General features: G+C 43.5%; 1 protein-coding gene across 1 annotated transcript; it reads right to left on the minus strand.

The window, feature by feature from the left end:
- Window positions 1-8,830: 8,830 nt before the first annotated feature.
- LOC110295428 (tubulin--tyrosine ligase-like) lies at window positions 8,831-10,432 on the minus strand. Its single transcript, XM_021163936.2, has 2 exons — window positions 9,239-10,432; window positions 8,831-9,185 (listed from the first exon to the last, which is right to left on the minus strand). Exons 1-2 carry the CDS (start codon window positions 10,249-10,251, stop codon window positions 9,071-9,073), a joined length of 1,128 nt encoding a protein of 375 aa, XP_021019595.1. The 5' UTR covers window positions 10,252-10,432; the 3' UTR covers window positions 8,831-9,070.
- Between the last annotated feature and the right edge of the window lie 2,433 nt (window positions 10,433-12,865).

Here is a 12,865-nt window from a genome sequence, read left to right on the forward strand (position 1 = left end):
CCCTCAATACAAGTACATCCAAACTTTTTATTTATTTTGTGCATGTATATGTTTTAGGGAGTTTCTGTAGTGTTAGGTTTCCATGTGGCCTATAGTGTTGGTTATACCTCTTCATTGTCTCTCCTTTACCCTTCCTTCCACCCCTCCACATCTAATCCTTCCTTTCCCGTTACTCCCTTCCCCCTTTATATTACTGCATTTTACATCCCCTCCCAGAAAATACCTCCTCCCCCTTTCACCTTACTATTCTTAAAATCTCTAAGGGTATTCCAAATGGAACACGCATATCTAAAGATTTGAAACTAATATCCACACATGAGAGAATGCACACAATTCCCATCTCTGCCAGCCTGGGCAACCTCATTCCAGATGATTGTTCCTAGCATCATCTATTCACTTAAAAAAAATGTTTCTGGATAAACATCTGGGCTGCTTTGAACAGTTAACCAAAAGATACCTAAGAAAACAACAGCACCACAACAAAATAGCAGGAATTAATGAACACTGTTTTGTAATAATTCTATCAATGGTATCGGTTCCCCAATAAAAAGACACAAACTAACAAATCATCATAGAAAACCGGGTACATATTTTGCTGCCTCCATGAAACACAGAACACCATCCATAATAGACACTAATCTAGGGTACCAAGGTGGGAAAAAGATTTTTGGCAAAGTGAACTAAGGAACAAGCAGGTATAGCTGTTTTAATAGCCAACAAAATAGAGTTTAAACCCAAACTGGTGAGGAGGAAGGACATTTTATCTTCATTAAACGAAGAACCCACTAAGATGATATATTCACACACACACACACACTCAAAAGATGTGTCATTCAGACAAAACAATAAAAATAAAAATTGTGGAGTTAAATGATGTCATAAAAAAATAGGTCATTTACAGACTGTTCTTGTGAGACACAGAGGAGAGCGCTTTCCTCTCAGCAGCTCAGGAAAAGTGTCTCCAGAACAGACTGCAGCCTCTGAAATTAATTTCATGTATATTTGTAGGACACGGGTAGAGTGCAGACAGATTCCCTTTGCTGGAATGTATGTAACGTGAGTAGCCCCTCACCTAGCACCCAATACAGTCCCTGTTACCCCTAAAACCTAGTGAGTTGAGCCTCTACTCTCATTTCCCTTGGAATTCTGGTCTTCCAGGCTCCCAGAGGAATTGTTCATTACTCCATATTTATAGCATCCTGGGACTTCTCTAGTTTCCAACTCCAACCTCTTCTATATTCTCCTCAAAGCCTGTTCCAAAGACCTGCCAACCACCTTGCCAGCAACAGTCCCATTCCTCCACTCCAGTCTTCTGTATCACTTTTCTTATTACTGTGACACAATGCCTAAGAGAAACACCTTTAGAGGGAAAAGTTAATTTTGATTGACAGTTCAAGGGAATCCAGCCCACCATAGTAGAAACACTGATAGTGAGTGACTTGTTGACATCTAAGCAGATGGGGATGGGGAGGACTGTGGATGGTGACACCTAACAGGTTTCTCATTTCTGTTTTATTTTTGTTCACCCTGAGACCCATGGTCATGGGTTGTAGCCATCCACACTTACTGTGAGTTTTCCCTCTTTCTTTAAGCTTCTTTGGAAAAGCCTTCACCGACATCTGGAGATGTGTCTCCTGGGTGAGTCTCCATTCAGAGGAGTTGGTAATGAAGATTAACCATCATGAAATAATACGGTAAATAGTACAGTTATAGATGAAGAAGCAGGCCTCCTGGGAAATTTCAGGATTTGGGGATTCCTGAACAGTCTTTCCTAGCTGAAGTTGTTTGTCCGAGATAGCAAGCCTTTCTTTCTAATGAACCAATAGTCCACTGGATGAAATTTTTAGTAAATAGTTTTTATAACGAATTTAATCTCATTTTCTGCTGCTGAAGTGGTCAGAACTGATTTTTAAACAACATTTTAATTACTTCCTTGATAGTTTCATATAATGTATTTTGATCATATCTAACTCCCCTGCTATGACTCCTCCCACACCTGTTCTTATCTCCCATCTACCCACCCACCTTTATATCTTCTTTATCCTTTGGAAACTCACCAAGCTCAGGTGTGGTCTAACAACAGGAGCATCTGGAACATGGTTGACTTATTGGAGGTCAGGTCACATGCTTGAAGAAAACAGACTCCTGTCAGCAGCTAAGTGTTGTTAGTAGCTTGAGCTCACATAGGTCTTCTCTATGCTTTCACAACTGCTGTGAGTTCACAAGTAAAACTGTCCTGTTTTATTTAGAAATTACTTTCTTCATAGTCATCCATTGCCTCTGGCTCCTATGAACTTTCTGCCTTCCCCATCTGAGATACTCCAAGCCTTGTGGAGAAATGTGTTATAGATGTCATATTTAGGTTGAACACTCCTGAGAAGCAAGACAAGAAAAAAAAAATCTCAGAATCAATGCAGAAGGTGAGCATAAGTCCCAACCCTAGGATTGATTTTTAAGACTGGCTCACCCTGGGTCCTGAGCCAGGCTTTTGGGGACTTAAATGTATAGCTTCTGCTAACTTACATAGCCTTCTATACAGGACAGAATATGTATAACACTCTAAAGAATAAAAGTTTGTGTATAAGCAATACTGTCCCTTTGCTTGCTGGAGGTACTGTTGCATTGGGAATGCAGTAGCCAACAGGAGCAAAGTAATTAAAGCAATATTGAGTTTCTCCTGTAGAGCAAGCAGGGATGATTATATTGCTGCAACCTTTGAAGCAAGATAGTAACCTTAGCTGGTCAGCAACTCATTTTTCACCCAGTGTCACTCTGTTCTTTTCTGGCCTCTTAAGCATCCTGTAGATGAATTGCCACACTCCCAGATTTACTGTTCTGCCACCCACGAAGGAAGCAGCTAATTTGGTGATGAGGCATGCAATCTAGAGATGCCAGCCAGGCTCTTACTTCTGTCTATTGGGTGCCATCTTCTTGCTGGTCTTCAATAAGCAATTTTGAGTTTTATGCTGGCGATGCTATGTCATTGCCTAAGAATGGGTTAACAGTCCCCCAAACTTAATAGGAGATTCATATAGGGGCAAAATCTACTTTCAAAAAAGCTTAAATGCTGCTGGGGCAAATGGTATTGGTATAGATATGGCAGGGAACATTTTTTAGTTCTCCTCAAACTAAGTTGAACGAGAAAGAGAGATACAGACACAAGGAAACATATGCAGGCCAACAGGCATACACAGCAAGCCACAACCCTACTTCTTTTCTTGGCCACAGAAGGAATTTTTTTTTATAAGGATGACAAAGGAATTTAGCTACAAGAAACAAAATGTACACTCTCAATTATCTGCATGGACTATTGCAATATCACCTGTGTCCCCAAGGTGTGTATGTGTATGTGTATGTGCATACACTGCCATGCACAGAATCAGTCCTAACAGAGGCTAGTGGAGCAAAGTTATGGTTTTGTTTTTGAGCTGTGAATCCTTATTCTCAGCAAGTTTAATGTTTTACAGAAGAGGGTTAGACCTTTTCTTTGCCTTGTCTGTCTTTCCTTTAGACCTATGCTCATGTCTCTGCAGCAGAAACTAATTGTAGAAAATCCACAGTCTCGGTTGAGAGTAAAGTTTATGGTCTTAGACAGCTTCATTTCCATAGTGCTAGACTTTTCTGTTCCGATTTGCTACTATATCAATCTACACACTTATCAGAGCTTCATGAGTTGAAATTCTAATCCAATGCATGACTTGCAAAAATAACTGTTAGGCTAGGTTTCATAAAATGTCTTACTGCAGTCATAATATTCCCTTTGTTGGTCTCATGATTATCATTAGTGGCTTTGGTTGAAAAAGGAAAAATAAATATCTTTGTGAAATCTTTGACTTCATTTTTTGTAATTATCATGTCATAGCTTTTTTTGGTAATGACTGCTTTGCTGCAAATTTTCTGTACAAATTAGAAAACATTACTGGTAAAGCCAGATAGTCAGGTGCAAATTGTTTCTTTTCGTGTCACATGTTAACTCTTGAAAGAAAATACAAATGAGACACCTTTATATTTGAATAATATTTATTCATTTGATAGTTCTTTTCTGGATAAATAGTAGACTATTGCCTGAAATGTACATACTTATACACATAAACATACATATTCATACACCCGAACATATATACACACAGACATATACACACATATAAATACAAACATCTACAAACATACACCATACCACATCCATACACACCACACACAAACATGCCCCCCTCAAAACCTGAAGAAGTTAGAGTTAGATAATAAATATGTAGACTCTCCAAAGACAGCAAGGTTAGAGGTATAGCAGTAACTACAAGATTTCGAGGGGCTGGTGAGTAAGCTGGCCTCCATTGCCTGCCCCACACAGGAAAGAGCAATACTCAATGTTACATGCCCTTAACTAATACCACTTCTCAAAAATATTCCTGAAGGGATGGCTGCATCAGCAATTGATACACCATGGAGCAGAGGCCAGCTTTCACAATAACTAAATCCTTTCTCGGCTTTGGGGATCTAAACCAGAAGCTGTGAGAGTCTCTGAGGCTGCCATTTTGGATCATTGGAAAATAAGTTAGCAGGAAAAATGAGTCTTAAAATGAGAAGCAGCACAGATACCATAGCAGATGCCTTCTGAACCCCAAGCAAATGATGCAGACTGCGGGTCTCTGGAGATTTCCCAACCCCTTCTCCTGAGGCCCCCCCACTCCAGTCAGTATTCCTACTATGGCACTGGTTCTCAGGTTCAATCCCTTGGTGTATAAAGAACTGGGCAGAAGCTGGCAGGAGTCTAAGAAGTCCTGCAGCCTAATACTCACATTTCCAGACTGGTAAATAGAAAAGACAGAGGACTTGATTAAGATCATGTAGAGATACAATAATTTCTCTGATCACAGCCTGCATAAGGCACAATACAGCCCCACAAATACCCCGCTACAGTGATAACTCATGAATATTATCAATCACAATAATCACATCACTGGAGAGACACGCGTATTAACAATATTTTCACTTCAGAGCACTGGGAATGTTTTCTCTCCACATTTTCAGAAAGCAAATTGCTTTTGTGATGGATGGCCCAGAACATTCACTCACTATGAGAAAGTGTGACCCATGATCTTTCCTAAGTTCTTTTTCTAGATTAATCTTTACTCTCCATGCACCTGCGATCCAGCCATGTTATTCCTTGAACACACTTAGTTTTTGGTCTTTTTTTTTTTATTTGTGAAAGAAAATGTATTCATTTCTATGTACAGTTGTTCATAGTGCTTTTTCCATAAAATGCCAATTCTCTATCCAGGTCATATATTTGAAGTGTCTGAGGAAATTTAGAGAAACACTGATGTTCAGATCTCTGGAGCCCTGATCTAATTGGTTGTTCTGAAGGGTCGGGGGGGGGGGGTTGTGTGTCAGCTAACAAATATAAATTATGAACAACAAAACTTAACACACTTGACAACTTCATACAATTATGGTAGCCAGCATTATTACAAGACTTAGCATCTAGAACATAGGCATAAGTGTTTTGAAGTGGAAACTTCTGGTTTCTTTGGAAACTCAGTTATATCATAAGATATTTTTCTGGGGCGCACAGGTGAAAGGATGTTTTGCTGAAGCTGAGACATGAGAGGGCTTGTGGTGTTTGGGAAGAATAGAAACATGGCCCCACAGACTGTGAGGAGACTCTGGCCTTGGTTCACCTTGCATCCCATTGCTGATCTCAGCTTGTCATAATTTCATAGAGAGTAGCTCACCAAAGGACTTCTGATATTCCAGCGGCCTCTTGCTGCTTCTGCCAACTTGGGCCAATTGGTGGAGCCTTGAGGTTTCTTCTAGATCATATGGCCATTGGTGACTTGTGAGTGGTGTTTGTTAGTGGACTGGACCTTTGCTGTGATTCATGTTGGATGGTTTGCTAGTGAACTAAACTGCTGACAACAAAGATTGGAATTGCCCCCAAAGAACTGTTTCTAAACGGCTACAACCCCTGTTTCCGTTTTACCTTTCTTTGTCCCTACCTCTGGTGGGTGGTCGGCTAGGAGGGAGGCTGAAGCATTTAAGAACCCTTATTAAAGTAAGTCGTGAACAATCTAAGCCTACTTCTGCTTACTACAGTTTCTTCTGGAGGAGTGCCACCTCCCTGTGGTTTCTCTGTTCCTTCGAAGAGGTGGTCTCTTCCTCTGGTAGCTGGATGCAGGGAATCTCTCATGTGCTGTCTGTCACTATTTTGCCGTGTGTAACATGTTATCTAATGGACTCAAAAAGTGTGTAGCGATTTAGGTTTGCTTTCTCTAACAGCCTGCAGTGATGTTAGGGGATTTATGCATGTCCTTGTACACATTGTGTCCTTTATGTTGCATAGTAGGATTTTATGGTATGGGTAAGCCATGGTTTTCACGGTGATGGTGAACTGAGCTGTTTGGCTATCCTGAACAGTGTTCTCATGGGTATCTACCTGTTTCCATTTCTGGGCCACATGGTAAGGGTATGTTTAGTTTTATAGGTAACACTATAGTGTTTATCTAAGAAACTGTACCATTTGTGTTACCACCACAGACGTGTGAGAAATACAGTTGTACTACATTCTCACCAACATTTAGTGTTATTGGTCTTTTTACTGTAACTATTTTAATGAGTATGTAGCCAGCTAAGCCATCATCATTTTGAATCGATGTTGGTTCACGCATCACTATTAATAATGTATTCTCTGATGGTTTTCATGTCAGCTGGGATGAAGGTGACTGTCATGCAGTGTTCTGTCATGCCATGCCTAACAATTTGAACCATATATATTCCTTAGCCCCTAACCCGAGCTCTGATTTTCCCATGAAAACTTCTCATTGAAGGCAGGAGTCATTTTTTCTTCCCTGAAACCTACATCACTTACTTTAGCACATCCTTCTTCGCATTTGAATTATTTATGGATGCAATTACCTTATCCAGTAGACTCTTAGGTCTTCGGGGTCTAAGATTTTCTTTATGTACCTAACTTTTGTAGACCTTAATGAATATTTGTTAAATGACTATGAATATTTGCAACATTTGCTCCATATTTAATGTAACAAAGTGATGATATTAAGATCACAGACTCTGGAGCCAGACTGTCTGCTTTTGAATGGTAGTTCGGAAACATGTGACCTTTGTGAGCTAGGCAAGAAGATTAATCATTCTAAACCTCGGTTTTCTAAATATGACACATATTTTTGGATTATGCTTAGCACATAAAAAGTAGAATGCCAGTATCATTTACTTGCAGAGTGTGTGTGCTTCTGCTCTGTGCTGAAAAATGAAGATTAGAAACCAGGGTGTGAAAGCAAGGGGAGAAGAAGAAGAACGAAAGAGGCTTGAGCTCTAGTGAGCTGTGTGATTTAACCGTAGGGTGTGTTCTGAGAATTCTGTTACTTACTAAGTAATTTCAGCATGAATGAATGAATGAATATCACAGTCTACTTATGCAGATGTATTCCTCTGCATACAGGCTACATGGTATATAGGCTCAATGTCACTCCTCACTAAAGGGCTGCACAATATGCTCTCGTCTTGATTGGTGTAGGTGGTTATAACACAAGAGTATTTGTCCATAAAAACAAAGGTTGCAGTGAAAATGCTAGCCCATCTGTAATTGTTTGTACTGCTACATTCCTGTGGAGTTGTTCTGCACCTGTGGTCTTTCATGAAAATGATCATAACTGTGCTGGCCTTGGGAAAAGGTGGAAATGAAATATCTTTTAAAGCCCTATCAGTTAAATTTTCTACAGTGGGACTGCACAGTCAGTGAAGACTCACCTCTGTCTTCCCATGGTCAGGCACATGGACATTGAGCAATGCCTGTTTGGGGGAGGTTTTCCCCCTTCAGTGTGCCTCCTATCACTTGCTGGTATCACTTCATCTAGAGTGGCTCTGCCCTCGAGCCAGTGGGTTTGGCTTCGCATCAACCTTCTCAACCAAGACTGTGGGCTTTTGGTTTTGGCCATCCTTTCCTCATGGCTTGTCATGCTCCAGATAATATTGGGTCACCTGACAGAGAACAACTTTTATTACAAGCATCCTTTTGTCTTCAAGGCATGTTTTTGCTTTCGGGAACAACCTATCCTTTCCAGAAGCAGAGCCTTATTATCACGGGAAGAGAAAGCTGAGCTACGGCGGTAGTCACAGTGACGATTATTTCTTGGGTTTTTACAATGTGCTAAACATGGCGCTCACTATATGGCTATCACGCTTAATCCTAATTATATTACAAAGGAGAAACTACTGCTCTCCACAGAGTGTGAGGAGGAAGAGGATTCTGTAAGTTGTTTAACATCGTGCTGCAGCTAAGAAGCCAAGCTCTCCTCCTTTCCTCATTCACTCATTTGGTCACTGTAACCCTGGTACTTATTGTCCTGGATTTGTTTGTAGCAGATGAAATACCTCTTTTCTTGTTTGTTTGTTTTTGTTTTTCTCTCTCTCATGCTTATTTGATGCTTGCAGGTTCGTCAGGCCTGTGGCTTTTGTTTCTAAAACATGCAGTAAGCAGCATACACTGGCGTCCGCAGGACCCCTGGCAGGTGCTCACTCATAGCCCACCGGGATGGTGACAAGCAAGAGGCCTTCACTGACAGGCCAGGGCACAGCCCAGACCGTGTTGCATGCTGGTCCAGAGTTCAGCGGGACATAGTGTCGCAGGGAGCATGTGGCAACCTCTAAAATGCTCTAAGGTCCAGTCTGTGTCCAGTGAGGCTGCACCAGGCACAGACTAAGGCACTAAAGCTGCAGCAGGCGAGCATACACCCCATCAGAGGCCCCTGGGTTGCATTCCGGGGAGAAGGAGCTCTGTTCCCAGTACCATCCAAGGCCAGAAACTGCTCAAATCCCTGGTCCCAGCCCTTCAGAGAAGTGCTGGGCTCTCCCTCTCAGTCGCTTGCGTCAGCTTCCCAAGGTCTCCACAGCACTGTGGGCAGCTCAGCTGCTCTTCCACAGCCGCCATCTCTTCACACTCTTCCTGCATATCTGTCCCCCAGCATGCCTTGACAAGGAGCAGTCCAGTCCTCTCTCTTTCCTCTGGAGCAGGACCCTGTACACTTCCCAAGGTGGCTCTGTGCCTTCTGGTGCTTCACAGCTTGATGAACGCAGCCGGATGCTGCGGCACCTGCTCTGTGTCCGGGGGTGGGAAGACACTGGATATGGCTATGTCCACGATGCCCTGGCACAGTTCTGCATAGAGTTTCCTGTCTGTGAGGCTGTACAAGGAGGGGCAGGCATCGTCCAGGAAAATCAACACTGGGCACACGCTGGGGCACCGTTGACTTCAATGAGCCAGACCTTCAGCTCCTCGTCCACCATGAAGTCAAAGCCAAGGAGATGGAAGCTCTGGTAAGGGAGGTGCTTGGTGCTGATGGCGGGCTCCACACTCATGAGGCAGCTCCTTATTATGTGTTTGATTTGCAGCAAAATGCTACTTTCTAAGGTAATGTTCAGAGCGCTTGTTAGGTACTGATTGAACTCTTCGAAGAACATTTCATTCCCTTCTTCGTATTTCCCATAGTTCTTTGAGTACTCTTTCTGAATGCAGTGATTGGTCAGATGGCAGGTCTTATCTTGGAAATTATCAACATGATATGGTTCTGAAGCAGTTCGAAGCACACCCTCTCTATAGAGGTAGATGTTATACTGATGGTCAACCAGGACCCAGCTTCGAATGTCAAACTTGCGGTGGCCGGGCTCGAGGAGCAGAGGGCGCTCGAGGTATTTCTGGATCACGTGCACTTGGCCCTGGCTGTTGATGAAATCCAGGAGCTCCGATGCCTCGGAGGAGATGAGGATGCCCTCACCTTTGGCACCAGCTGATGACTTTGCAATCCAAACGTTGCCCTCCCCGTCCTCTTTCTTTCTGTTATAAGAAGCCAAGAAGAATTCTCTCTCATCTGTCCTGGAGTTACTGACCGGAAGTTGGATGCCATTCTGCGCCAGAGCGACTGGCGTCTTGAGGTTAGTTGGATAAATCACATACGACTCGGGGAACCATGAGCAGGACTCAGACAGTTCCGGACTGGTCTTGACTAGCTTTACTAAGGAAGCTTCGCGGCACAGTTTGTCTGCTCCCCGGTAGTAATTCACCAGCTGTGCCAGCCCAGGCTCGAGACCTAGTCTCCCGAAGGGCAGTCGGTTCCTCTCCCCCAGCATCAGGTTGAACCTGGGGTTGTCTAGCCTCTTCCAGTAGCCGGTGGCCAGCAGCAGCCGGGAGACCTCGACGTAGACGCTGCTATTCTCGTCGCGCACCACGAAGGTGTACATGGCGAAGGGCAGCGCGCCCCGCAGCCGCTACACGAGTCCAGGGCACGACGGCCCCGCGTACACACTGCCCCAGCCTCAGCCTCAACCCCGCTGTCCGTCTAATTCCAGGGCCGCGCCTCCGGATTACCTTAGTGTCTGCCCTGGGCGCCCGCGCCACCGCCCGAGTGGCGAGCGCCACCCGGACGCCGCGCCCACCCCAGCGCCCCCGAAATACCTCTTAATATGTGCTGTTATTATTAATGTGGGGATGTGTGCATGTGCGATGTGATGATGATGTGTGGGGATGTGTGCATGCATATGTGTGCATATGTGAAATGTATGTGTGTGTATGTGTGTGATGTGATATGTATGTGTGCTTGGGTGGTGTGTGTAGGGGATTTGTGTGTCTGTGTGTTATGTGATGATGATGTGTGTAGGCATGCATGCACATGCATGCATATGTGATGTGTGTGTATGATGGGATATGTATGTGTGCACGGATGATGTATGTGTCTGTGTGCATGTGTGTACATATGTACATATGTTACATGTGTGTCTGTGTATGTGATGTCATATATATATATATATATGCATGGGTGATGTGGGGGGATGTGTGTGTCTCTGTATGATCTGTATATGTGTGTGTATGTGTGTATATGTGTGCATATGTGATATGTGCATGGGCTTTCTTTGTGATATATATGTGTACATGTGTGATACATGTGGATGCATGTGTGTGTATGTGTGTGAGCAGAGGTTTATGTTGGATGTCACACTCTATCACGCTCCATTTTAGTTTTAGCTCACTGAACCCAGAGCTTGCTGATCCAGCGACATTAGCCGACCAGTGAGCTCCAGGGATACTCTTTTTGTTGTCTCTTCAGTTCTGGGAGGACAAATGAGAGTACCCAGCTCTTTTACACAGCACTGAGGAAATGAACTCAGGTCTTTGTGCTTGCATGACAAACACTCCAGCAACTGAGCCGTCTCCCCAGAAACACACATCATCTTTAAGAGTAGAGAGACCTTAATTGGCAGTAATGATTCCCTTCCCTTCAAGTTCCCTATTTAAAAGATGTCCTTTATCTACAGCGTGCTTGTCCAGAAGTGAAGCTAGAATATGTCACAAATGCTTACAGCAAAGGCATCAGAGTAAGAGAAGAAGTTGTTGGGATACCTCTAGTCCTATTGAGAGCAACTCTTTGAAGCCACTGACCATGTCTATGCTTTAGAGACTTGAATGACATTGCTGTGAGAGAAGCAGGCACCTTCAGCTTTAGAGGGATGAGCTCAGAGACCTGGGAAAGGTCCATGCTCAAACTCGTAAGTTTTATGGTCCTGATTTAGCATGGCATTTTCGAAAGCAACCTTGTGGGTAGGCCTCTGCAGGAATAGTGTGTGTGTGTGTGTGTGTGTGTATGTGTGTGTGTGTATGTGTGTGTAAACATTTTGGTGGAATGCATACTGAATGTTCCCCCTCTAGCAGCTGGTCAGGCACTAGTACTCCTATGTTAAGGACATAGGACACTCCATGTCTTTAGCATGGAGTTATGGCAGCCGCTAAAATTTGTTGATCCCGTTTTTCAGGAATTTTGGATTTTTTTGTTTCACCTTTGTTCCAAACTTCAACGTATCTTTTCTTCCATGATGGAGAAGAAAGTGGCGTTTGTGAATTCCAGGGGATACCTTCATGTAAGAGCCAGCTGGCTTGATTTCCCATTGAAATAAATAAAATATTTCATTGGCTCCTGGAAACACCCGTCTACTTGTCCTCTGATTGTGTTCATGCCCTAGGAGGGAAGGAACCACAGAGGTTATTTGAAGTTTAACTGCTGCTCAAACTGTAGCAGGGAGGGAGAAAGCAGCTTTGAGTGAGGAGTCCTCTCTCTTCCAGTGTTCTGTGGTGCGGTTGTGGGGTTCGTTTATTCAAACATCCAATGTTTTGCAGCCACCCTATGGTGCAGAATCTCACCAGATGTTCCCTGGCTCCTCCAGGCAAGCATGGCCACTGTAGGGCACAGAGAGCCCGCTGTTCTCCCTGCTCATGGAGGTCTGGCTGGGAGCTCTCTGCAGGATTAGAAAATGGTGCTAATGAGGCCTGGGCTCCAAGCAGGATCCAGGTGTGAACCAGTTACCTTTTCACAGAGAAAAGCTTTGTCCTTCGAGACTCCGTTTGAGCTCACCTCTGTCAGTCATTTTCCAAGTGGAAAGCAGGATGAATGGGGGATTTATCTGTACTCGAGGACTTACAGGGCCTTGGCTCGCATCATCTTCACAGGTGTGGGCCAGTGAGCAGAATTAACAGGGGCTAAGGACACAAGGCGAATGTGAAGCTTCACGGAAGTGTCTGCTATGGAAACAAGCTCGAGACACAGTTTTTATATCCACACTATCCAGGGGGAAACAAGGAACGTAACTAAAGATATTTTTTGTCTGATATGTCCAGTATAGCTCTCGTCCTTATGGCTATTGAGTGGGCCATTTGGTCATCTTGATGCTAGAGGGAGATAGGCAAGAGGTAAATATGTAGAAACATAATACCTCAAGAATGCTGCTCAACTGGAAATATTTCCAAAACACTATAGGCGGTACGGGAGAGAGATAATAATTAGAATAAACTATTGATTAGTCAAAC

Source organism: Mus caroli, unplaced genomic scaffold (genome assembly GCF_978045245.1).
Source record: "Mus caroli unplaced genomic scaffold, Mus_caroli_1 scaffold_4, whole genome shotgun sequence".
Classification (NCBI taxonomy): domain Eukaryota; kingdom Metazoa; phylum Chordata; class Mammalia; order Rodentia; family Muridae; genus Mus; species Mus caroli.

What these genes read in the sequence shown, in the direction of transcription:
- LOC110295428 (XM_021163936.2), bottom strand. Translation starts at nt 10,251, where the DNA reads ATGTACACCTTCGTGGTGCGCGACGAGAATAGCAGCGTCTACGTCGAG. An exon ending in GGTGCCCCAGCGTGTGCCCA is followed by an intron (nt 9,186 to 9,238) that starts GTGTTGATTTTC and finishes CCTCACAGACAG; the next exon opens with GAAACTCTATGCAGAACTGT.